This window comes from Gymnodraco acuticeps, unplaced genomic scaffold (assembly GCF_902827175.1).
Source record: "Gymnodraco acuticeps unplaced genomic scaffold, fGymAcu1.1, whole genome shotgun sequence".
In the NCBI taxonomy this organism is placed as follows: domain Eukaryota; kingdom Metazoa; phylum Chordata; class Actinopteri; order Perciformes; family Bathydraconidae; genus Gymnodraco; species Gymnodraco acuticeps.
In genome coordinates, this window is record NW_022991180.1 from 887,813 (window position 1) to 912,408 (window position 24,596).

General features: G+C 42.1%; 1 protein-coding gene across 1 annotated transcript; it reads left to right on the forward strand.

The window, feature by feature from the left end:
* Window positions 1-140: 140 nt before the first annotated feature.
* On the forward strand, window positions 141-24,414 carry desi2 (desumoylating isopeptidase 2). Its single transcript, XM_034238072.1, is given in 6 exon segments — window positions 141-962; window positions 10,047-10,119; window positions 10,331-10,424; window positions 13,336-13,477; window positions 20,869-21,009; window positions 21,011-24,414. Coding segments are annotated over 6 exon segments (639 nt in total). The 5' UTR covers window positions 141-914; the 3' UTR covers window positions 21,152-24,414.
* The last annotated feature ends 182 nt before the right edge of the window (window positions 24,415-24,596 follow it).

Sequence of the window (24,596 nt, forward strand, 5' to 3'; positions counted from 1 at the left end):
ACTAATTAAGTGTAATCAGAAAAATGTTAGTGTAAAAGAGCTGAAAGAAAGCAGAAATGTTTTACCTCTTACCAATTAATTTCCAAATCAATCGTTTCTGTTGTATTTAAATGTATAGTTGTGTTGTTATGAATTTATTTAATAAGAAAAACATTTTTAAAGGCTCTTTTTCATAAGTACTTTGAACTGAAAAGGTAAGTAAATTTCTACATAAGTACATCTTATCTTATCTTTCCATCACTGACTAAAGCCCAAGTCAGTACAATTTAAAACAGTCACAAGTCTGTGCAGAAACTTGTGTCTACATCGAACTACATTACCCACAATGCTCAATGCCCCAAGGTTTAATAATCGAGTGTGGATTAATTTTACCGCTCTGCTCCTCGCCCACTCTGTTCAGTTTTCTCTCCCAGCAGCAGTCGCATAGCATCCTGCCGACCAGCTCCAGCGCTACCGTTAGCTAGCTAATAAGGGAGTAGCGGGAGGAAAAACACTTTAATACCTCAGCATCATGTCATTTTGCTGACTATTTCGTTTAGGAAAAATGAATTTGCGATTTTTCCGTGTTAACGCGCCTCCTGGAAGATATTATTTCCCCTTTAAAGTCCGCTTTTTCACCTCGACCTCGGTAGCTTTTTAGCAAGTCAGTGACAAGACGAGCAGCTGTCATCTGGACAAAGCCAGTCAGATGTTGGACGGTACAAAAAAATACCCTCCTCAAGCTTTTCTACACCGGGTTGTGAAATTGAAATATCGAGCTGATCATCTGTCGTGAAAGTGCCAGGGATCAGGGTAAGGGAGTGAGGTCTATTTTGGGAAGGGCGAGAGTTTGTATCTCGGGAGGAAGGAGTAGGGGGTGTGCGGAGGAGGAAGACCCGCAGAGAGGAAGGGACGTCAGGGGAGAAAACAGCCTGATGCCAGTGATGGCCAACGAGCCGATCATCCTCAACGTCTATGATATGGTAAGTGGTTCAAAAGGGTCAGAGAAATGTATTTGTGATGACTTCTTTGCTACTTTATCCATGTATTATGGTTGTGTCGTGTACATGTCAACAGCAAAGCCCAAACTCCATCATAAAAAGGTGATTTATATATATATAGATAGATACTTTATTTATCCCATTTTTGGACATTATTTTGTCACTCTTGTACTTTACTTGAGTATTTCAATGTTTTGCTACTTTGTACTTTTACTCCACTACAATTCAGAGGTAAAAGGTGTACTTTTACTCCACTACATGTATTGATACTTTTAGTTACTTTGCAGATTTGGATTAAGGATGTGAAATATAATCAACACTTAAATCAGACTTTAGTTCCACCTGGAGTAAAGTCACAAGCAGCAGTATACAAAGTCATTAAAACTAGCTGCACCTTTACCAGCTTTGACAACATTCATAATTATAATCAAAACATATAATATATATGATTCTAAAATGGGCCAATCTGCATAATGAGTACTTCTCCTCATGGTACATTTTGATGCCACTACTTTTACTTGAGTAACATTTTGATTGTCTTTGTACTTACTCCTACTCTCTGGTACCTCAACTTTTACTTAAGTACAAGATCTGAGTACTTTTTTCCACCTCTGATAATATCAAATGGACTTTGAAATGATTATGAACCACTCTTCAATTCAGCGTATGCTCGTTACACAAACGTTGCTATTTTTAGTTCAGTTTCACCTTTTATGAATGTCTTCATCTATACCAAACACGCAATGGAACAAGGCAGCGAGAGGCAGCATCAAATGCAAACACATTCTTGACATGAAATGCTTTTGGAATATTGTAAACTTAAGCACTACACCAGGGCTTTTTTGGATGTTGGACCTCTTAAGCTGCTTTTGATAAAACAGAAAAGTAACTCAAGTGAAGGATTTACAGCGGTCAGTAAAACCTGATGACTCAAACAGAGGTCAACAAGTGTTTCCTTTTTATATCCATTCATCCATGTAAGTCTGTAGAGAAACCTTAGTGGTTCTTAAAGGTCCCATGTCATGGCCATTTCCACTGATCATAATTCCATTGTTGAGGTCTACTAGAATAGATTTATATTGTGCAATTTTCCAAACTCACATTGATTTCTCATACAGCATCTCTGTAAACTACGTGTATTCACTGAATTTCACTCTCTGCCTTTAACGGCTCGTTGTAGCTCCAATAGCTCCAGCCCCCACCCTCCCTGTGAGCACAGTGTGCTCTGATTGGTCGGGACGTTGTGAATCGCGCTAAGCTCCGTGGAGGTGTTGTTTCCTTGTTTAGCGATACACAGCCAAACTCATCCTGAGCACACACAAAGTCACAGCCAAAGTAAAAACAATAAGTGTGGCTTGATATTGAGTAAGAAAAAGGTTGATAAACGCTGTGAGAATGGGTCTGCAGAGAGAATGGGTCTGCGGAGAGAATGGGTCTGCGGAGAGAATGGGTCTGCAGAGAGAATGGGTCTGCAGAGAGAATGGGTCTGCAGAGAGAATGGGTCTGCAGAGAGAATGGGTCTGCAGAGAGAATGGGTCTGCAGTGAGAATGGGTCTGCAGAGAGAATGGGTCTGCAGAGAGAACGGGTCTGCAGAGAGAACGGGTCTGTAGAGAGAATGGGTCTGCAGTGAGAATGGGTCTGTAGAGAGAATGGGTCTGCAGAGAGAATGGGTCTGTAGAGAGAATAGGTCTGCAGAGAGAATGGGTCTGTAGAGAGAATGGGTCTGCAGAGAGAATGGGTCTGCGGAGAGAATGGGTCTGCAGAGAGAATGGGTCTGCAGAGAGAACGGGTCTGCAGAGAGAATGGGTCTGCAGAGAGAATGGGTCTGCAGAGAGAATGGGTCTGCAGAGAGAACGGGTCTGCAGAGAGAACGGGTCTGCAGAGAGAATTTCGCCGCGGTCCCAACTGTCTGTTATCAGCCTGCAGCCAGGGAGGAGAGATCAGCAGAGCTGCCTGCACTGAGTGTGTGAGTGAGGAAGTCCGTGGATTGGTCAATTTGGACCAATCAGCGGGGGCTTAACGTAACGGCTCCACGGATTGGTCCATTTCGTTCCGGGTACGGTTGACATCATGGTACCCGGAAGAATCAAATGGACAATGACGTATCTCCAACGAGGCGTTTTGGGGAGGTATTTTCTGTGTTAGAGTTTTACTCCCTACAGGGTGTACTTTGAGGGTTTTGACTCTGCACACCGTTTACATAAAAACCTTCATAACACACAAGGGGACGGGTACTAACCGGAAAAGCATGACATGGGACCTTTAAGGACATAACGTTACCCAGGACAAAAAACACGGGACTCTAAACCAAACTGCCGGAAAATCAAAAGTGGATGTGAAAGTAAAAGACGATTTCACACAAACGGCATTTCCTACGGGAGGAAAATGTCCGTCTCTTTGTTACAGAACGAGCCAGAGGTTGAATTTGAGTCACTGTGTTGTCACCGTGCAGGAGTGAGTCACGGAGGGAGGGGGTGCAGATTGACTGATGTGTTGATGAATCATTGATTGATATGGATTTCCTGTGGCAGACAGATTACAATGGCATTTGTTTTGTTAAGGGGCATTAAACGGGCAGTAGAAGTGTTTTCTTCGGGGACAATGTGGATGGACATCTTGCTGGAAAACCACAACTTGTCATAAATGTTCACCATGTTTGTGATTATGGTGTTGTCTCCTTTTCCACCAGTATACACCGTAAACATCCAGACGATATCAAGTATCAAGAAATATTTTTGTTGCTGACTAAACTCAAACGTCCTCTCTTTCAAGACATGATTTGTCCTGCCCTGCTGCTGCCCCTTTTCCTCTATTTCTAATCTGATTTATTGCTGTTGTGTTCCCTTTTTAGCTCATGGTCAATATATCCTCACAGGCCAGAGATCAGGAGGTTAGAGTCGGTTTTATGTGGAGCGACGTTGAGAATTCAACTCAATGAACAATCCCTGTTGAGAATCTGTACAAAGATGTTTCCGTGTGGAAGAATGCAGTGTAGAGTACATTAGTGTTATAACACCCTGACATTAGGGAGAGTCTTTTCTAAGTCCTACTCATATCTCCAAATAACTACACTGTTTATTCCTCCCTTCCTTTCTCAGCTGTTAATTCAGTCACTTATCTCCATATCTTTCCTACCTACTGTCATTCTGTCTCATTTCATCCCTGATACTATCTTATGCACTCCCTCCCCCTCTTTCTTTCACTTCCTCATGCTTTCCACTTGACTTGCGGTCAACATTGCTTCTCAGTAAAAGCTGAGGAGCTTTTTTTCTCTGTCTCACTTCCATCCATGTGAATGGCTGCGGGGCCATGATGGCACGCACTCACAAGCAAAGGCTTACGAAAGCTTCTTATACATATCTAACACAAACACATGTGTCACTTTAATGTCCAGCTGCGGGCTTTCTTGTGCTTTCTGTTCGTTGATCTTTCAGTTGTTATCCATATTGAGTTTCAGAAGTGGGTTTGAAGTAACGGAACCAATGTGCACGTTGTCCTTGACTCTTACAGTGATGCTGTGGGAACAAGACGTTTGCAGCTCGAGTTCGGTGCGGACAATGAGGCGATGGCTGCGGTCCATTCATTCATGCCTCTCCTTTTAAACACTTCCTCTGTCTATTGATCAGGCTGTTCTCTCATGACTCGGGAAAGTGACCGACTGACTGTTTGGGATTACAACCGGCTGCAAGCTCTCTGAGTGACTGCAGGACTTTCTGTCTGCTGGTTGACTGATGCTGTCCACATTTTGGTCAATTCTGGCTTATAGATCAGTGAGTGCTTAGCGACTATGTTTAGGCACTTTGTCAATAGCTAAGGGTGTCTCGATCAAGATCTATTTTGCTCCCCATTCAATCAATACCCCTAGTGTCCTTGATAACACAGCTGCACAGTGCACATGTTCCTTTAAGTGTTTAATATAACAAAAATCACTCATTGCGATAATTTTTTATTGCGGTTTGATTCACGATATTAGACAGAATTACCTTTTTTGAAACATTATTATTTCAGAATATTATTTCGCCTTTAACAAATATTGTGCCAGACTGCCCTCAAGCTGCCCTCAAGCTAATCTTAGAACGTGTTAGTCTGCTAGCTTTCTATCTAAGAGGAAGTCAAGAAACTGCAGAGATGAGGCAACAGCAGAGGTCATGAGTGGTGACACACACGGCAGGATCCCCCACACCGTCTCAGATGTTCACACCAAGCAATGATCAGTGGCAGCAGAGAGCGCTGACTGAAATGCAGCCTGGTCGGGGGCTGGGGGGGCCGCATGGTGGCACAGAGAGAGCATCTGTCACTGCAAAACATGTGACTCTGAACATTCACGCTAAGACAGAAAGACACTTGCATTTGAGGATCAATGCTGTCACGTGACTTTCAGGAATATCTGTGCAGCCTGGAGTGCAGACCACGCTCCATTTCTTCTTCTACAGTCCCCCTCCGTCAGGTCCCATCTCTGCTAAGTGGATTTCCAGGCTAGCATTGAGTGCTTTAGTGCTCTGCTCTAATGAGTCGGCCTTATCTGCACACCACCTGTCCGCCTGCTCTACTACTGTATCTGTGAGTGTGTTTGAGAGTGTGTGTGTGTGTGTGTGTGTGTGTTAGGGTAGGTTTAACAGCGTCAAGTACTCAGAGAGCATGTTGTGTTGTGTTTTGGCTGTGGATAATGCCTTGGATCAATTAGGACCATGCCAAGAGAAATACGTATATCTTCTATGTAGGACACTGCAAAGCACCCAGTGTAGCATCATGTAGCAGAAAGGTTAAAGCTACTGCATTTCAGAAAGTTGACTAACAGCTTTGTATGTTTGTAGAGCATTGTGGGCAGGCTTGCTAATCAATGAATGACTGCTTTATGGAAACTTTTCCATTAGCAAATTGATCTTTTATTAGTTAAGCAACCTCAGTAACACTGTTTTAAGTCTAGTTTTGGGATCAATGACTGGAGTAAATCAACTAATCAATCAAGTACCTTGGCCGAAATGTACCTTTTGATTGACATACTAAAGCATAGCAGACTTTTCATTAGCAAAACTGCTCAAATATACCTTTGTTTTGTGTGTGGCTGGAAGCTGTTGTTTACTTTCATCAATTTGTGATTTCTGTTTGCTTTCATGTGTCCCCTTAAGAGAATTTAAAGCAGTGATGTACAAGTAACCACTAAAGACATTTCACGTCTCTTTGCTCACCACCATGGTTTGAGATTCAAACCCTTAACAGAGAAAATTATCGCACCGCCTTAAAGCATGGAATAAGATGATCAAGTATAGAGGCATTATCTGCAGCACCCATTTCTCCCCTTCTCTGTCTTTTATTCTTTTAAATATTGTACCAGGAATGATCTCTGTGCGGTGGTGGAGGCGAGCTTTGAAGTAATAAGCGCTCAGATAATACTCTTATTGCACCACCGAGGGGGAGAGTAGCGTATTCAACTAGCAGATTAGCTTTCTCAAAATATTGCCAACATACACAGAGGCTCATCCTGTGGCTGCTCTTGATATTTCGTGTTTGGGCGTCTAACTGACATGCCGCTCAGAGGGATTACGAGTTATTGCTAAATGCAGAGTAAACTTGTATCTGTGTTTACGGTGTTCCTTTCTATTAAGTCATGTGTAGCTTTTACAGTCCTCTGGTAGCTGTTACAGTCCTCTGGTAGCTGTTACAGTCCTCTGGTAGCTTTTACAGTCCTCTGGTAGCTGTTACAGTCCTCTGGTAGCTTTTACAGTCCTCTGGTAGCTTTTACAGTCCTCTGGTAGCTTTTACAGTCCTCTGGTAGCTTTTACAGTCCTCTGGTAGCTGTTACAGTCCTCTGGTAGCTTTTACAGTCCTCTGGTAGCTGTTACAGTCCTCTGGTAGCTTTTACAGTCCTCTGGTAGCTTTTACAGTCCTCTGGTAGCTTTTACAGTCCTCTGGTAGCTTTTACAGTCCTCTGGTAGCTTTTACAGTCCTCTGGTAGCTTTTACAGTCCTCTGGTAGCTTTTACAGTCCTCTGGTAGCTGTTACAGTCCTCTGGTAGCTTTTACAGTCCTCTGGTAGCTTTTACAGTCCTCTGGTAGCTTCTACAGTCCTCTGGTAGCTTTTACAGTCCTCTGGTAGCTGTGGGCTTCTTTTGCAACTTAAAAGCTCTTGTGGATTCTTAGTATTCAGTTGTCTGGAACCACTTAAAGCTCTCGCCTCCTAGGAAAAGCCTGATGTCAATGTCGAGGAGGCTTGCTTGGTAGCACATGTACCTCCGAGTCAGGTCCTTCAGAAGTGATGCAAGAATCCTTCCTAAGCTGCATCTCAGGTCGATTAAATGGATTCCTTGCTTCCCTCACTTGCGTAGTTTCCCTGTGTTTAGTCCCTCCCACCAGGGAAGCATGGAGAGACGCAAGGAAATGACTTTTAAGAGCAATGAGACGTCCTTTCCTCCGGAGCGTCACGTGAAGCGACGTCTGTTTGTGATGACGCGGCACAGCTGATGTCTGACAGCAGCCAGATCAGTGCATGCGCTGCATCGTCCAATCAGTGAGCGATACACAGTAAGGGGGCGGGGCGAGTGTCTGAGGATTTCACCGGAGGATGGTCTGGTAGTTCCTCGATTATCGCTCCTCCGTTATCACTCCTCGATCCTCGGTCCTCCGGCAAAAATAAGGCCACTGGGACGGTGCTCAAGATGGCGCAGACAAATCAACTTCCGGTGAGACAGAGATCGAGGAGCGACGAAATAAAAAAATAAGAGAAGTGAGACGCACCCAGGGTGTTTCTCAATGTCGATGAGGCTTGCTTGGTAGCACATGTACCTCCGAGTCAGGTCCTTCAGAAGCGAGGCAAGAATCCTTCCTAGCCTCGGAAAATGAAGAATTGTGGAACAGGCTAACAGGTGTGCGTCATATGCGAGGCTCCGCCTTAAATGGAGCGCGATTTCCACCAAAGATTTGGAAATTGGTCCGTGCGCAAAGCATTGTGGGGATTTTAAGACCGCGGAGTCTACACATATGCAGCCTCGAAATGTTCCCGTAACGAAGTACGCCGTCCTCGGTAGAATTCCAAGTATGCTGGACATTGGAACAGTCCTTCGGCGGGACTCGATGACGTAGCATCCTTGAAATAGTGGCTCTGGAGCAGCCTTCCTCGACATTGAGAAACACCCAGAGGCTTGTAGCAGCGATGAAAGCTGATACACTTCAGTGTCTGGACACAAGCCGGATATCAATAGTGCTATTTCTGCTCAGTTCTTTCACAAATCTAAAGAGGAGATCCAAGCGGCTGATGTTTGACAATATCTTGATCATCTTTACTTGAAAAGCTCTGCCAATGGTAAATGTTGAACTGTTGCACTATAGTAGGTTTGTCACAATGTAGAGCTGAATTATTTATAAAAAAAGAAAGCATGGTTAACTGCAATTCTAGAAGAAGAAACTACGTGGCTTTATAATGCAAACAATGAGTATTCAAATGTTAAAGTTAGCAGTGAGTGACTCGTGCTTAGTTGTAAGTACCGGTACTTGTTTGGGTTACCTTATCACGCAAAGTGGTTTTGAAACGGAGCAAAAGGTAACTTCCTCGCACGCTTCCTTTCCTTGTAATAGTGACATATTTGTAGTTTCTTAATGTGTTTTCTGTTCATTGAGGGGTTGATTTTAAGAGTACATGTAGTAGCTGTTAGAGAAATGCATTTTGAGTTCATAAAAGAGTTAATAAGATGGGATGCATAGAAACACTTTTCCAGGAAGAACAAGGGTTTCTTTGCTAATGAAGATTGTTGCTGGATGTCTTGAATTTCCCATTGGTTTATTGTAAGTAAACTGCATGTGAATATGACCATATTGCATATTTATTTTAGATGTATGAGTGCATTCCCTATCCTTTTTAATAATCAATTTACAAATTCCTGCGATTGGTCAAAGTTAGCTGAGTGAACTCCCATCACTGCTCACCCTGGTTATGTTACACTTTACTACTCACATCTCAAGTTTCAGAAAGGTGACACTTCTCTCCAGCAGTCATTACGAACAGTCACAGTGCAACAACTCGAAAACGTAGTTTATTACCTGAAATGGTCTGCAACAAGTAGAAAGGAGCTCACAAGTCGACACTGAAGTTTGCAGTGAAGGTAGAACAACCTCCTCACAGCTGCTGTAGTGCAAACAGCCAGAGGGCGGTGCAGTGTCCTCATTACCTGTATGATCACAGTTTGTGTTTAAACAGTTACAATATGCAGAGAGAACTATTTGCAATGCAGGTCCTCTGTGATAATAACAGTATCAAACTCTGCCTAGCAACAGCTTGACCAATCGCCTTGCAGCTGCAGGATGTTAGGCACAGCGCTGAAAAGATGAAGCCATCACTGCTAATGCAATTATTGATTTGTTGTGTGTGCTTTTTCTTTTGTCTGTAATTGTTTGTGTGTGTAAAGGATCTTTTGTAAACATAAGAGACTCACGGATCTCACTGCCTCTCCAGTGGTGTAACTGCAACAGATAGTTGTTTGCAAGGTTACATGTTACATAAGATAGGCTGTGGTCTGCTGAAACAATCGTTTAGTCCACCGACAGACTTTGTTTAAAATAAACTCGTAACAATTTAGAAAATCTGTTCAATTCTTAAACATTCTCACATTCTCTTTTACATCAATACTTGTTTGCATTTTGGACTGTTTTGATCAAATGAAAAACTTAAAATGTTCACTAAGTTTGGGGAAGTTGTAATGGATGTCACCATTTTTATAAATATATCAAATTAATAAATATGATCACTAACTATACTTAATCAAACAATTAAAAGACGCTTGTCAGGTAATGATGGTTGTTGGTAATCTTCCTTACTAATGGTATAATAATTAAAGAGAAAACGCTAAAAATAGGGTACACATATTTGGACAAATCTAAATTAATTTACGTCATATAAATAAAAAGGAGTTTCCATAGATGCTGACACATTTGAGACATTTTCACATATACAGTTCACACTTTATCATACGTTGTTGTATTGTATGGTTACTGGAACTAAACATGTTAAAACTGTGTCCATCCACGTAGTGATACATATATACATGTTACATTGACCTTTCTTTCTATTTTCAGTACTGGATCAATGAGTTTACCACCACTCTGGGCATCGGAGTCTTTCACTCAGGGATTGAGATCTATGGAAGAGGTAAAAATAACGCAGAAATATAACCCCACACATCAGTTCACTCGCTGTGGATGGCGTTTCATAAAGGACGCTTTCCAATCAGAATTCAAAACATACTTCAGACATGTCTGAATTGTTTTACGGTTGTTATTTGGCTACTTGTGCGAAATAACAACCTACGATTTTCTGCATGGGAATGATTTGCACTAATGTTTTTATGTTGTGTGTTTAGAGTTTGCCTATGGCGGACACCCGTACCCGTTCTCAGGGATCTTTGAGATTACACCAGGTGACGCAACAGAACTCGGCGAGACCTTTAAATTCAAGTAAGTTTGAGATTTTGGTTTAACTTGCGCAATTGCACGCATGTCTTTTTTGCTTCCCACATGTGCCTCCAGCCTTCCAGCCTGTCGGCAACAGGTCAGGTGACTAGATATTGAGCCAGTTTGACGTGAGAGTCTTTGTAAGACAACATCCCCAAAACTGAGAATTTGAATACGCTACTGACCCCGCTGCTGTTTTGTGTTTAAAAACTCTTAGAGAGTCTCTCTGACATAGACTTTTGGAGACACTACAGTCTTATATAGTGAGGTAGCAACCAGTGCTGTCATTGTGAGCATCTTCTATTACTAGTACAATTCCGAAAATAATGCCTGGAGGAGTGAAGAGGTCTGATACCGACCTGCGGTATGAATCACAGGTTTACAGGGTAACAACACAGCAGGTAAGAGTGTTTTCTGATTACCTGAGTAGCCTGGTTTATTCAGAGCAACATGGAGCATTTATAATACATGTCATCTCGTCAGCGTGCTTTTCATGAGCTACTGAGTACACTCTGACTAAGCAGTCTCAGAAACACTTTGATGCCAAGCACCGTAGACTTCTTTCTATGTTTGGTTCATGAGTTATTCATTGAACCAAACAGGAGCAGTCAATAATCATTGTCTAACAGTCAGTCAGTGAGCCGGTGTCTTCCTGTAATGAGGGCTACGGGTCACTGCTGCTGAATCACAGATAATAAATACAATTCAGGCATAGAGAGCTCAGCATGTGAAAAATGTTTTGATTTCACACTTTTTTTTGGGACCGAGAAATAGTTATAGAAAACAGAGAGGGAGAAGAAAATGTAGCATTTAGTTGTAACTTTCCTGCAACAAACCACACGTTTTCAAAGCGTATAATGTTCTGTGTTTAGGTTTTACATTGATTGCAGGGGGATTTTTCATACTGGTTTGTGGCCTTGAACAGGACTGCAGTAATATTGTTAGGTGTTTTATTATATGTTTTGAATCCTACATGTCATTTAATAAGGTTGAAAACAACAAGTTGCTTGATCTTTAGGGCCGTGGTGTTTTGTGTGTGTGTGTGTGTGTGGTGTGTGTGTGTGTGTGTGTGTGTGTGTGTGTGTGTGTGTGTGTGTGTGTGTGTGTGTGTGGTGTGTGTGTGTTGTGTGTGTGTGTGTGTGTGGTGTGTGTGTGTGTGTGTGTGTGTGTGTGTGTGTGTGTGTGTGTGTGTGTGTGTGTGTGTGTGTGTGTGTGTGTGTGTGTGTGTGTGTGTGTGTGTGTGTGTGTGTGTGTGTGTGTGTGTGTGTGTGTGTGTGTGTGTGTGTGTGTGTGTGTGTGTGTGTGTGTGTGTGTGTGTGTGTGTATTACTTCTGCTCTAGATCGTCTGCCCTGTGGCTTTAGACTGACTCGGCCTTGAACACACACACACACACACACACACACACACTTGCTGTTTCTATGCAGACCAGTAGACTATGGGTAATCTGGGTCAAATGCCTACATATCTCCCGCTGTTGTGTCTCTATGTCAAATACAAAGCGAATGTCTCCCAATACAAAATATTATATACAAATATTATTTCAGGTATAAAAGGTCAACAAATCTTGAAAATCCCATTCCAGCTTAATTCACCTTTTTGCCAGCCATCTTATACATCCATCCATCCATCCATCTTCTCCCGCTTATCCGTGGTCGGGTCGCGGGGGTAGCAGTTCCAGCAGAGAGCCCCAAACTTTCTTTTCCCTGGCGACATCAACCAGCTCTGACTGGGGGATCCCAAGGCGCTCCCAGGCCAGCGAAGAGATATAATCCCTCCACCTGGTCCTAGGTCTACCCCTTGGTCTCTTCCCAGCTGGACGTGCCTGGAACACCTCCCTAGGGAGGCGCCCAGGTGGCATCCTAACTAGGTGCCCGAACCACCTCAACTGGCTCCTTTCGACGCGAAGGAGGAGCGGCTCAACTCCGAGTCCCTCCCTGATGACCGAACTTCTCACCTTATCCCTAAGGGAGACACCAGCCACCCTGCGGAGAAAACCCATCTCGGCCGCTTGTATCCGCGATCTCGTTCTTTCGGTCATGACCCATCCTTCATGACCATAGGTGAGGGTAGGAACGAAAATGGCCCGGAAGACCGAGAGCTTTGCCTTCTGGCTCAGCTCCCTTTTCGTCACAATGGTGCGGTAAAGCGACTGCAGTACCGCTCCCGCTGCTCCGATTCTCCGGCCCATCTCACGCTCCATTGTTCCCTCACTCGAGAACAAGACCGCGAGATACTTGAACTCCTTCACTTGGGGTAAGGACTCATTCCCTACCTGGAGTGGACAGTCCATCGGCTTATACATGTTACTCTAAAATATATTTTATTTAATATTTTAACCATGGCATTGTTTTTAGGTATGCATGCACCCTAATTACGTTCATTGATAGCCAGACTGTTTCTGTTTGTCTGATACTCTAAAATATACAGTGTTTTTTTCAAAAGTAAATCTTAGTCCGTTTCACAATAAGGTGATATGTTGTGAAAATGTAGTTTTAATTGAAAACTGTCTACGTCATACGGACACTTGCCCTGTGGCTATAAATATTACCCACCACTAGTTGAACTGTGGTTATATAGTAGAAATAAGACCACACATAACTATAATTTGTAATATATATCATTTTGAAAGTGTTTGCCCAACCCTTTTGGTTTATGACTAAATAGCTTTCAAAACTAATGACACCATCCTTAGCCAAATGAATCTGTTCGTACAAGTCTATGATGAGGCACCTTGATTGCACAAAGGAAGGTTAACCAAAAGTCTTGAATTCATTGTTGATGTTTCGTCTGAGTAAGCGTTAGTAACACCTGCCTTCGCACGCTCTCCTCTCTCCTCTCTCCTCTCTCCTCTCTCCTCTCTCCTCTCTCTCCTCTCTCCTCTCTCCTCTCTCCTCTCTCCTCTCTCCTCTGCAGAGAAGCCATAGTGTTGGGCAGCACCGACTTCACAGAGGAGGATGTGGAGCGTATCGTGGAGGAGATGGGTAAGGAGTACAAAGGAAACGCCTACCACCTCATGCACAAGAACTGCAATCACTTCTCCTCGGCACTGTCGGAGGTAAGTGCACACACACACACACACACAACACACACACACACACACACACACACACACACACACACACAACACACACACACACACACACACACACACACACACACACACACACACACACACACACACACACACACACGCACAAATGATCTTGCAAACAAGTTTAGAAAAACACACACTCTGCAGCACCGCACCATTTTGGCTGACCGAAACTGACATGTGCTTAAGAAATAAACGACACACTCAGTTTAATAATCACTTGATTTTTCTGTCCTGCTCTCAGTGTGAGCCACTGAACAAGCTGTGTGTTTGTGTGTCGTGACTGTGTGTGCACTTTCAATCAGCTTACCCTGGTGTGACTAATGAGCAGGGAGTCTTACAGTTAGCATCTAGCACTGAGATGGGGATTAACACACACTGACACAAGCCCGGGCATGCAGAGCCAGCTGGCACACACACTAACAAAACAAATGCTACACACAGATTTACACACCACGTATCAAGACCAAGAGTGACACATTCAGACATTAACACTTATGTGGACACAAAAATGCATCTATTCTACCGTGTATACCGTATATAAGACCCCATAATCAAACAAACACATATACACAATAATATTGACACAGCTGATTCCCTAGGGGAGCATCGTTGCTCTAAGGACTCCACTGTCATGTTTACTGTCACCTCATTAATATGGGAGGTTGACTTAAAGAAGACAGAGCAGAACATGGTTGTTGCAGCATTAAAACATCAAGCATAACAATGGATTCTCCAGAGAGAACCTTTGAAGTGCTTGACTCAGATCTTGATTTCAAGGCATTGAACTGCAACTTGCTATGTGGATGAAACATTTGAAAATGGCTTGATTTGTGTTTTTCTTAACAATTCTCAAGGTGTCACATATTTGTATTTCATTAAAGAACCGTAGCCCGACTATTCAGTGTCAACTATGAGTTGAAATCAACAAGAGCTATGGGCTCAAATAAGGCTTATATCCAGTAACTACAAGTAAAAATGTATCAAAGTAAGTTTTAAATAAGTAACTTTGTTCCTAATAAGACCATGTCACTAATCTTTCCGACTTCCTGGGATCAAGAGTCTCACCTAGAATGTAAATAGTTCACTAAAGCATCATAACAGAGAAATAACACAGATAAGTGTTTAGTGAAATAACTTTGAGTGTATAGTAGGGCTGTGCATCTTCACTGGTCTCACGATTCGATTCGATTACGATTATCCTGTCAACGATTCGATTCAATTCGATGCATCCCGATGCATCACGATTCATACCAATGCGTTGCATCCTCAATTTTCTATATTACTGCACATGGCTTATTTTTCATCAATGCATACATGCAGTAAATACATAACTCTCTTTTTATTATTTAGAAAGTGCTTCAGAAATCAATAACATAAATGTCTTGACATTCATTTATAAACCAAAATAAATGAATTGTATAGGTCTAGCCTCCCTATATCTGTGTGTGTTCCATCCTCAAAAACAAAAAACTAATGCTTCTGCAGTCTAGCTGCAGCTTCTAGCAACGGTCTTCTGTTAAAAAAAGGACACTGAATGTCCTGAATGTGGCATCACACACAGGACTTGAGTCTGAACACAGCAGACAACAGGAGTATTTACAATAGTATATACAAACAAAAATACTGCATGTGGGTGCACACTTACATTCTCTGTCTTACTGTTGCATACATCCCATGAATGTATGAGATTAAATTAGCTTCATTATATCTCAGTGATTAAGTGAATAATAAAGTTTCTATCGGGTCACTATCAGCCTGTCACTCATTATTTTCAGGGCGGGGTTTGGAGGAACGGAGGAGACGGTGATCGCGGAAGCTTTTTTCCTCCTGCCTTCACAAACTTTACACACGTATATCGTCTGAAAATTGCTAGAGGTCATTCATACTCTGCAATCCAAGACTTAATTAAATCCACCAAAAACCGGACATGATTGTAACGCGATTATTTAAAAAAAACATAAATCCCTGTGCCGCAGCGACACGGAGTGATTCAGAGCGGGTCCTTCTGCTGTTGGTTCTGGACTGGTGGTGTTGTGTTGGTGGATAAAGCAGACTGCTCCGTGTTTGGTGTTGCTGTGCCGCTGTCACGTCTGTTCCCTGATCTCTGCGTCACCGACCGATTTGATATTAAAGTGACAGAAAAAAAAAACGTTATAGTAAAGCCGCGGCCGGAAAATCAGGAAGCAACGTTACTACGCTATAACCGATTATCTTCCGTCACTGCATCGAGACCGAATCGTCCACGTCCGCATCGCAATGCATCGTAGAAACGATTTATCAGGGGCTTTATCAGGATTAGATAAAGAGCTAAACTAAGAATGAGAGAAAACATTGTTGGTGTCAAAGAAAAGAAATTCATCTCCAAATGCTTTGAATATTTCTGTTTCTGCCGGTTGTGTGAACGAACCACTGTTGGCCAAATCAACTTTATGGCTAAATGTAAATGTTGTGGGTTCAGCTTGTTACTTTGCAGTTGCCAGAAAATAAATGATGAATGCAGGTTTAAAGACATCTGTATAGTTGAATGGTTAAAACAGATGTTAAGCAGTTGTTGTTTGTCACATCAAGAATCACACTGTGCTATAAAAAGCTGATCTGCCATCATGAACAGCTCGAGTTGCTGATTATAAGCTTGTCTTGTGAGTGTAAAGGAGTATTTCTGAAAACACGTGACTACAGTGTGAAATCTGCAGCAACAGCTCTTTTTAATACACCCTGTGATTTTTAAAGATTGTCTGTTTCTCTCCTGCAGATGTCTGCTTCCTCCTCCTAATGTAGTTGAGGCTTTGCTTATCTGGGAGATCATCTGTGTAGCAAGCCAGAGTGATTTGCATTTTAGAGCGCCTACGTTTATCCTGTCAAAACATAAGGAGACGAGGAAGTTGCTGCAGCCTAAACAAAGTGAATATTCTAGTATCATCTGCTGGCTGCATATGCCACGGTGGAAACTACAAAATAAACTTCTTTGTATGATATTTTAGTTTTTTTAAAAGCATGCATTTAAAAAAAAAAAAAAACAGCCTTTCTGCAGCTTCTGCAATGTCAGAATCAGGTGTATTACCAGATAGGTTGACACGTACGAGGAATTTGACTAGATGTCGTGGTGCATACATAACAATTAAAAACACAGATAGAGAACTATTTTAAGAAAACTATAATAACATTAAAAAATATTTAAAATAATAAAATATAGCAGTATTTACATAGAAATAGAATGGAATAAAATGTGGCAGTAATAAAAAAAAACGAGCAAAAAATGTAAGAACAAAAGTAAGCCCTTTGACTGGAAACAAAGCCTTTCTTGGAAGCCACTCGCCCCATAAGGCTGTAAGAGCTCTGATACAGTGAGGATAATTAGCCCTTACGCTGACAAGGCAAGGCAAGTTTATTTATATAGCACTTTTCAACGCAAGGCAATTCAAAGTGATTTACAAAAAATGAAAGACATTAAGAAAATTGCATTTAAAATCAGTCATTAAAAAGAAAAGCTAATAAAATAAACATTAAAAGAAAAAATACATGGATAAAAGTTACAGTGCAGTTTAAGATATGAATAGTTCAATTAAAAGCAGCGACAAAACAGCGACAGTGTTGTTGCCCGTCCAGCATGCTGGTCTGTAAAGGGAATGAGGTTAAAGAGAAATACACCAGAGACTGAAGTCTTCCTCTAAGCCAGTGTTTCTCAAACTTTTTCATACCAAGGACCACTTAACCAATAAAAAAACACTCGCGGACCACCTAACTCCACAAATATCCAAAAACACATCGTTTTTTACAAATCGCCTGAAAATTGTACAAACAAGTGGCAACATGTGTGATGAAGGTATTTATCTGGGCTATATCATGCAATTGAAAGTGAAACTTAAGCTCGCTCCATTGCGGAGATATTCCCGCGAGAGTGCGGAAAACTTTAATTAATTAATTAATTACAAATGTGAAATTTTACCAATATACTCACGGACCACTAGGGGGCGCTCACGGACCACCAGTGGTCCGCGGACCACACTTTGAGAAGCAATGCCTAAGCAAACCTCCTCATATGGAACCAGTGGGGTAGTTACAGTACATGAATTAATCCCTCCCATAGAGGCACTATTTACTCTGTCTGGGTTGCCACAGGTCATGGAGCTTTCTGGAATGTCTTGGCTTTTATGTGGTTAAATGTTGTTTATTCTTACCCATGAATCACCTCCCAAGGGCATAGAAGAATGTATTTTCCTGTTTCATTGTTTCAAATGTATTCCAAAGCAAGCTCAGCTGCCTCTGATTAGCCCCTCAGATGTCTTCTGACCTAGAAGAACACATGAAAGGGAGCGTTTTAGGATGTTTTGGGGTGGGGTTATATGAGGTACTTATCCACAGTCAGTGTATTACCAACAGTGAATGAAGAAGAGAGAGGACCAGCATGGAAGCAAAGCAATGTCCTGCTGTGGATGGGGATGTCAGCTAAATGTGTTTTAGACTTTAAAGAAAGGTCATCCCTAAAAATAACAAAATAAGTTAAAGTGCAAGGTATATTTAGAATATTTTTACTTATTTTCTTCGCCCTTAGATGGCCCTTTCCAACTGGAAACTGAATCCTTTATCTTGTTAACACGGAAAAATGGAACTAATTAAATCATGTTAACCAAAAACACTTTAAATGTTTGAAAAGGAAACAATCCACTGGTCATATTTACTTGAATCTCACACCAGAAGTGACCAGAGCTAGGTCAGCATTCAAAATCATCAAGAAAAAACCTAAAATCAAAGTGAATATGAGCAGCTGGTAAAACAAACAAACAAAGTCCATTAATTGTTGTATCAAGTCCAGACACTTTTGGTTTAGGTACTTTGAAAAGTTATTGAATGTGTCTCTTAACCACTTTGAAAAAAAGGTTGATGATATTCGCTCTTCTTTTTCTGACTCACCTTTACTCACCGCTGGGTCACCAGACCCTCCTTTCATCCACACACTAACCTCCTTTTCCCCTCTCTCTCCAAGTGAGGTTCTTACCCTCATTACCTCTGCCCGTCCACCTGTCCTCTGGACCCTATCCCTTCAAACCTCCTTCAGACTATCGCTCCTGATATTCTACCGTTTCTCACCCATTTCATCAACACTTCTCTAACTTCTGATCACTTTCCAAACAGTCTCAAGGAGGCAAGAGTAAACCCTCTCCTAAAGAAACCCACTCTCAACCCGTCTGATGTTATAAACTACAGGCCTGTCTCTCTCCTCCCGTTCCTGTCTAAAACACTTGAACGCGCTGTCTTTAAACAACTCTCCTGTTATCTCAATCAGAACAACCTTCTGGATCCGCACTAGTCTGGTTTCAAGGCAGGTCACTCCACAGGAATTGCCCTCCTTGCTGTCACTGAGGAAATGCACACTGCTAAAGCAGCCTCCCTCTCCTCTGTCATCATCCTTTTGGACCTGTCTGCTGCATTCGACACGGTGAACCATCAGATCCTCCTTCGCACTCTCCAAGAACTTGGAGTTTCAGGCTCTGCACTTTCCCTCATCACCTCATACCTCAAAGACCGTACCTACAGGGTTACTTGGAGAGGGTCGGAGTCCGACCCTTGTCAATTAACTACAGGGGTCCCTCAGGGCTCTGTTCTTGGTCCCCTCCTCTTCTCCTTGTACACAAACTCGCTCGGATCAGTCATTAGCCCGCATGGTTTTTCATACCACTGCTACGCTGACGACACCCAATTAATTCTGTCCTTTCCCCGCTCAGAGACCCAGGTCGTCGCACGCATCTCTGCTTGTCTAGCTGACATCTCTCAGTGGATGTCTGCTCACCACCTCAAGCTCAACCTTGACAAGACTGAGCTGCTCTTCCTCCCGGGAAAAGATTGTCCCACTCTTGACCTAACAATCAACATCGGCACCTCAGTTGTTTCCCCGACTCAGACTGGAAGGAATCTGGGTGTGATCCTAGATAACAAACTGTCCTTCACTGCAAATATCGCTGCTACAACCCGTTGCTGCAGATACACGCTTTACAACATCAGGAAGATACGTCCCCAGCTGACCCAGAAAACAACGCAGGTTCTGGTCCAGGCTCTCGTCATCTCACGCCTAGACTACTGCAACTCCCTCCTGGCTGGTCTACCTGCATGTGCCATCCGACCTCTGCAGCTCATCCAGAATGCAGCTGCTCATCTGGTCTTCAACCTTCCTAAATTCTCCCACACCACGCCGCTCCTCCGCTCCCTTCACTGGCTTCCGGTAACTGCTAGAATCCACTTCAAGACAATGGTACTTGCTTACCATGCTGCGAATGGATCTGGCCCTTCCTACATCCAGGACATGGTTAAACCGTACACCCCAGCGCGTGCACTACGCTCTGCATCAGCCAAACGGCTCGCTGCACCCTCGCTGCGAGGGGGAACCAAGTTCCCATCGGCGAAAACACGTGGGTTTGCTATCCTGGCTCCAAGATGGTTGAATGAGCTCCCCATTGACATCAGGACAGCAGATAGCTTACACATCTTCCGGCGCAGACTGAAAACTCATCTCTTTCGACTCCACTTCGAGCGATAGAATTACTAACAAAGCACTTATATACTAATAAAGGACTGGCTTATCTAAAGCCAGTTGAGTAGCACTTGAAATGTTTTTGCTCTATGAAACCTGATGTACTTATATGATTCTGTTTTCTTCAAGTTTGTATTTTGTTGGTCGAACGCACTTATTGTAAGTGGCTTTGGATAAAAGCGTCAGCTAAATGCAATGTAATGTAAATGTAATGTTAAGAGCAGTGTGACCCTGCCAATTGTATACACCCTGTATCAAAGCAGCCTTAAAGGTCCCCTATTATACTCTTTTTTTCATCAATATATTACAGGTCTCAGATACAAAGCATGTCTCTGAAGTGTTTGGCTCGAAACACCAAACAGATCATTGCAGCATCCCATAATCCCCTCTGTTTCAGCCCTGTTTCAAAAGTGCTGATTCTCTGTCTGTTACTTTAGAAGGAGCCACTCCCCACGCCCCTCTGAGAGAGATTTGGTTACAAAGAACACTTGGTGTTCTAGGAGGAGATTCAGGTGATAAGGTGGGGGGGGGGGTTACCTTGGTTGGTGATTGGCTAATGGTTACACAAGCCAAAACATCGTAATGACATCATAAAGTGGCCAAAATCTGATCAGCTCATTTTCAGACAGTTTTTTTTTTATATAAATGGATCAGGACAAAATGAGAGAGAATCTTTTTTCCTGAAACTTTCAGAATCTCTTTACACAGAGGGGACACATGTTGATGTAGAAGAGACATGAAAAAGTGGATTTTGCATAATAGGTGATATACAACCTTGTGATCGCTAAACAACAACAACCTTTGTCTCTGTCCTCCCTCCCTTCAGATCCTGTGTGGCAGGGAGGTCCCTCGCTGGGTGAACCGGCTGGCCTACTTCAGCTCCTGCGTGCCCTTCCTGCAGAGCTGCCTGCCCAAAGAGTGGCTGACCCCGGCCGCGCTGCAGTCCAGCGTCAGCCAGGAGCTGCACGGAGGGGGGGGGGGGCGAGCTGGAGGAGGCCGAGGACGCCGCTGCCTCCGCCTCCCTGGCCTCCATGTCTCCCTGCTCCCCTTCCTCCTCCTCCAGCCCCTCCTCGCTGCCTCGCCACTCCCGCCACCAGCCGCGCCGATAAAAAGCTGCAAGGTCTGCTGGGAGACTGGACTTGAACAGAGACTTCCAGGTGACAGAATACCTGATGAGCCCTCGAGCAAGGCAGTGAAATAAGGCCTTGGTGAGAAAATCAGCTGAATCTCGATGTTGATACAGAGCAGCAGCAGGAGGAACTGGTGCTGCGGATAAAAGAAGGATCATCCCTCCGAAGGACGTCGCTGTGGGATATCCCTCTGGTCTCTTTCATTTTTTTTACCAGACATCTTGAAGTGCAGAAGGCAGGTTGTTTAGCCATTAAAGTGTTTGAATGTTTACCAACCACACTCAGATTCTACCAGCAGTTAGTTGGTGGATGGTGCTAATCCCTGTCTTGTTTAAGTGGAAACCAGTGACAGAGGATGCTGAAAAAGGAGTGTAAGTTTGGGTCAGGATTGAATTTTAACAACCTGATTTGTTTTGAGTAATCTTAGCTGATATTTCCAATTTCACAATCCAAAAATAACCTGGGATGTAATACAATGACATGTTAAAGAAATAATGATTATCATAGATTTTTCACAGTTTATTTCCTCTTTTTTAACTTATCAAGTATTGTATGGACTTACCTATTCAGGCTATGAGGTTCCTTACAAAAACACACTTATATGGTGCTATTTAGGATCTTTGTATATCAAATCCATCTCTTTTAAAAAAAATTAAAGCACTGAGGTTTTGGTCTCAACACTTGGTGCTGGTCCTTTCATTTTGTCACACCGAATCGTGATGCTATCTGAAGACAAAGAGACATTTAAAAAAAAAATACCTCTAGCTAAATGCTGGTATACTTTGTGGCTGGTAAATGTTGACACTTCAGACAGCTTTTGTTAAGATGTCCTTCAAATGTTTAAAGCAGCAGGTGGAGTTTATACAATTTGCCTCAACATGCTGTGTGTGAATCAGGACCTGAACCTTTTCTTATGTTCCTCTCACAGCAGTCTGGATAGACTTACCTACAATCAGTGTCACTTTCAACAAACACAACATAGACACAAAGAAACTGATCCACAACCTGTGTCTTAAATCATGGGTTCATTTCCTGGTATTTTTGGCTTCCCACATCCCTGTTCTTGTTCCTTTTTTTGTGTCAAATCTGTATCGGCAGATGTCAGGAATCTGTAGCAGCTCATAAAATCCTTCCTGCCTATCAAGGGATAACCTGACGTGATTTGAAAAATCCATTAAAGCAGATATTTTAAATAGAAATTGTAATAGTTATGTCAAATTAACCATCTTTATTTACCAATAAAACACTGTTAAAAATAAAATACATACTAAGTTGCAGGGCAGGCAGGAACTTAGAGAAAACGCTTGTAAACAGAAAGTTCTGGGGTTAAATACTGAAGTGAAAAAAAATGTTTTCTGAGTAGCAACTGCCAAGGTGCCTTTGAGCAAGGTACTCAACCCAAAAGGGTTTCAGTGACCAACAGTAGAAGACTGTGGTTGTACTGGACTGCTCCCAGTGTGCAAGTGTGTTCATCTGTTCAAGTTGCAAAATGTTTGGTCTTTACCGGAATGATTCAAGGTTCAAGTTTACATTAGAGACTCAATGTCATAATGTACGTAAATGTGTGAAGACGACATGACGATATGAAGCGGAGGAATTTAAGGAAGTGTGTGTCTTAAATGGGAAACGAAACCTTCTGACCCTCCATCAGCCTGCACTCCTGAAATTTTTCTCACATCGGTGTTTGGTTAGGGCCGATGCACATTACCAAAACATTAAAGGTTTTATTTCAAGCACTTTTACTTTCATTTTATATGTGAAAAAAACCAACGGAAATCAACATATTCTATCATTTACTCAGACAATTCATTGTACCTCTCAATCACTTGAAAACTATTTTACACGTAACAACAAAACATCCTGCATTTTGTGTGTCATCCCAAACAAGAGCAATGGACACTGTTTTCACCTTCTTTTTTTAGTGAGGACTGAACTACAAGCTGGAAAACTGTCATATATATATTTTGTTGTTTGTTTAAAAATCCTTTAATGTATTTCTATGACCTATGGACTCTGGCCTTTTTGTCTGTTTTGTTTATGTTTGATAAACTCAGGACTCCAAAAGGCTTTGTAATATAAAACTTACATTTTTTTATCCCACATTTTGTTTGCATTGTTGATTGCTTTTTCTAATGCAGTAGTCACTCCATAGAGCTTTTCAAGATCGCACTGTGGCAGTGCATTTTTATACTCCTCTCTTTGATAAAAAAGGAGCTTTTGTTTACAGCCTGGATGTCTGGATGTGAGCCTGTGCTGCTCGCTATGTTCCTGTATGTGCATGAATGTGTGAGTGTGTGGGCACACTTGTATTATAAATGGTTAGTATCAACAAGCTGCCAACTGGGCCAATTTCCCTTCATCAAACACAAACACACACACACACACACTTGATTCTTTACAAACGTAGCAGTATTTCAGAGGTTTTGTTTCAAAGATATTGCCACATCCTCAAAACATTTGATATATTTTTAATCAAGTGAACTTGTTTGTCTTTAATCTGGATTGAGTAGCCTATATTGTCAGATTATTCAGCAGATTTTAACTACTGGTTCAAAGATAATTTCCTACACTTTATAGAAAGCAAAGTCAGTGACATTTGTTATAACACCAGCATATTTATGATTTGGAGGATTTAACTTTTGTGAATTATGAACTCGATTTTAATTGTTTACGTTTTAGTAAATTTGAATCACACACACACTGCCCATGTCGGCGCCCTCTGCTGACTGTTAACTGTACTGTTACCTGTCTGCGGTTCTCCACACACTTAGGTTTCCCTGAACATTCAGTTTCAGATTATTTCTGTATGTTGACAAATAAAAAGACATGTCTCCATACACCAACTATCCACCAGCTGCCAAATTGCTGAGGTTGAAAATGGTGACTTTATGTTCACATTTCAACATTTAAAGTTACACAAATCACCATAACTGAGGCCAAAGATAGCTATAAATGCACAGCTCTTCTTTGATAACAGCCATTGAATTGTCATCATTAAACCTCCAGAGCTACTTTGGTTATTTAAATATTATAGCAATCGTGTTATCAAATGGTTATTTGTGTGGCTTTTGCTATTCATTATACATTTGTGAGCCATGAATGTAAGTTGGGAAACCTCAGTTATTCATACCCCAGAAAAACTTGACTTTTGCTGTTTCACAGTAAACTTTCACAAAGCCTTCAGATGAGTGGACCCAATGTGTACCCTGTTGTACAAAGTTATTAAAGAAAACTATACTATATGTGACTGCTACTCTGTGTCAAGGCTATTTTGGTAAATTAGTTTATTGGTTGGTTATGTTCTACATGCAGTTTAGTTGCAGCTGCACAGGAAATATGTTTTAGTGGTCGCAGGTAATTAGCTACAGGTTTCTCACAACGAAAATTAAATCTTTATGGCTAGATACTATTTTGAATGTAGTGC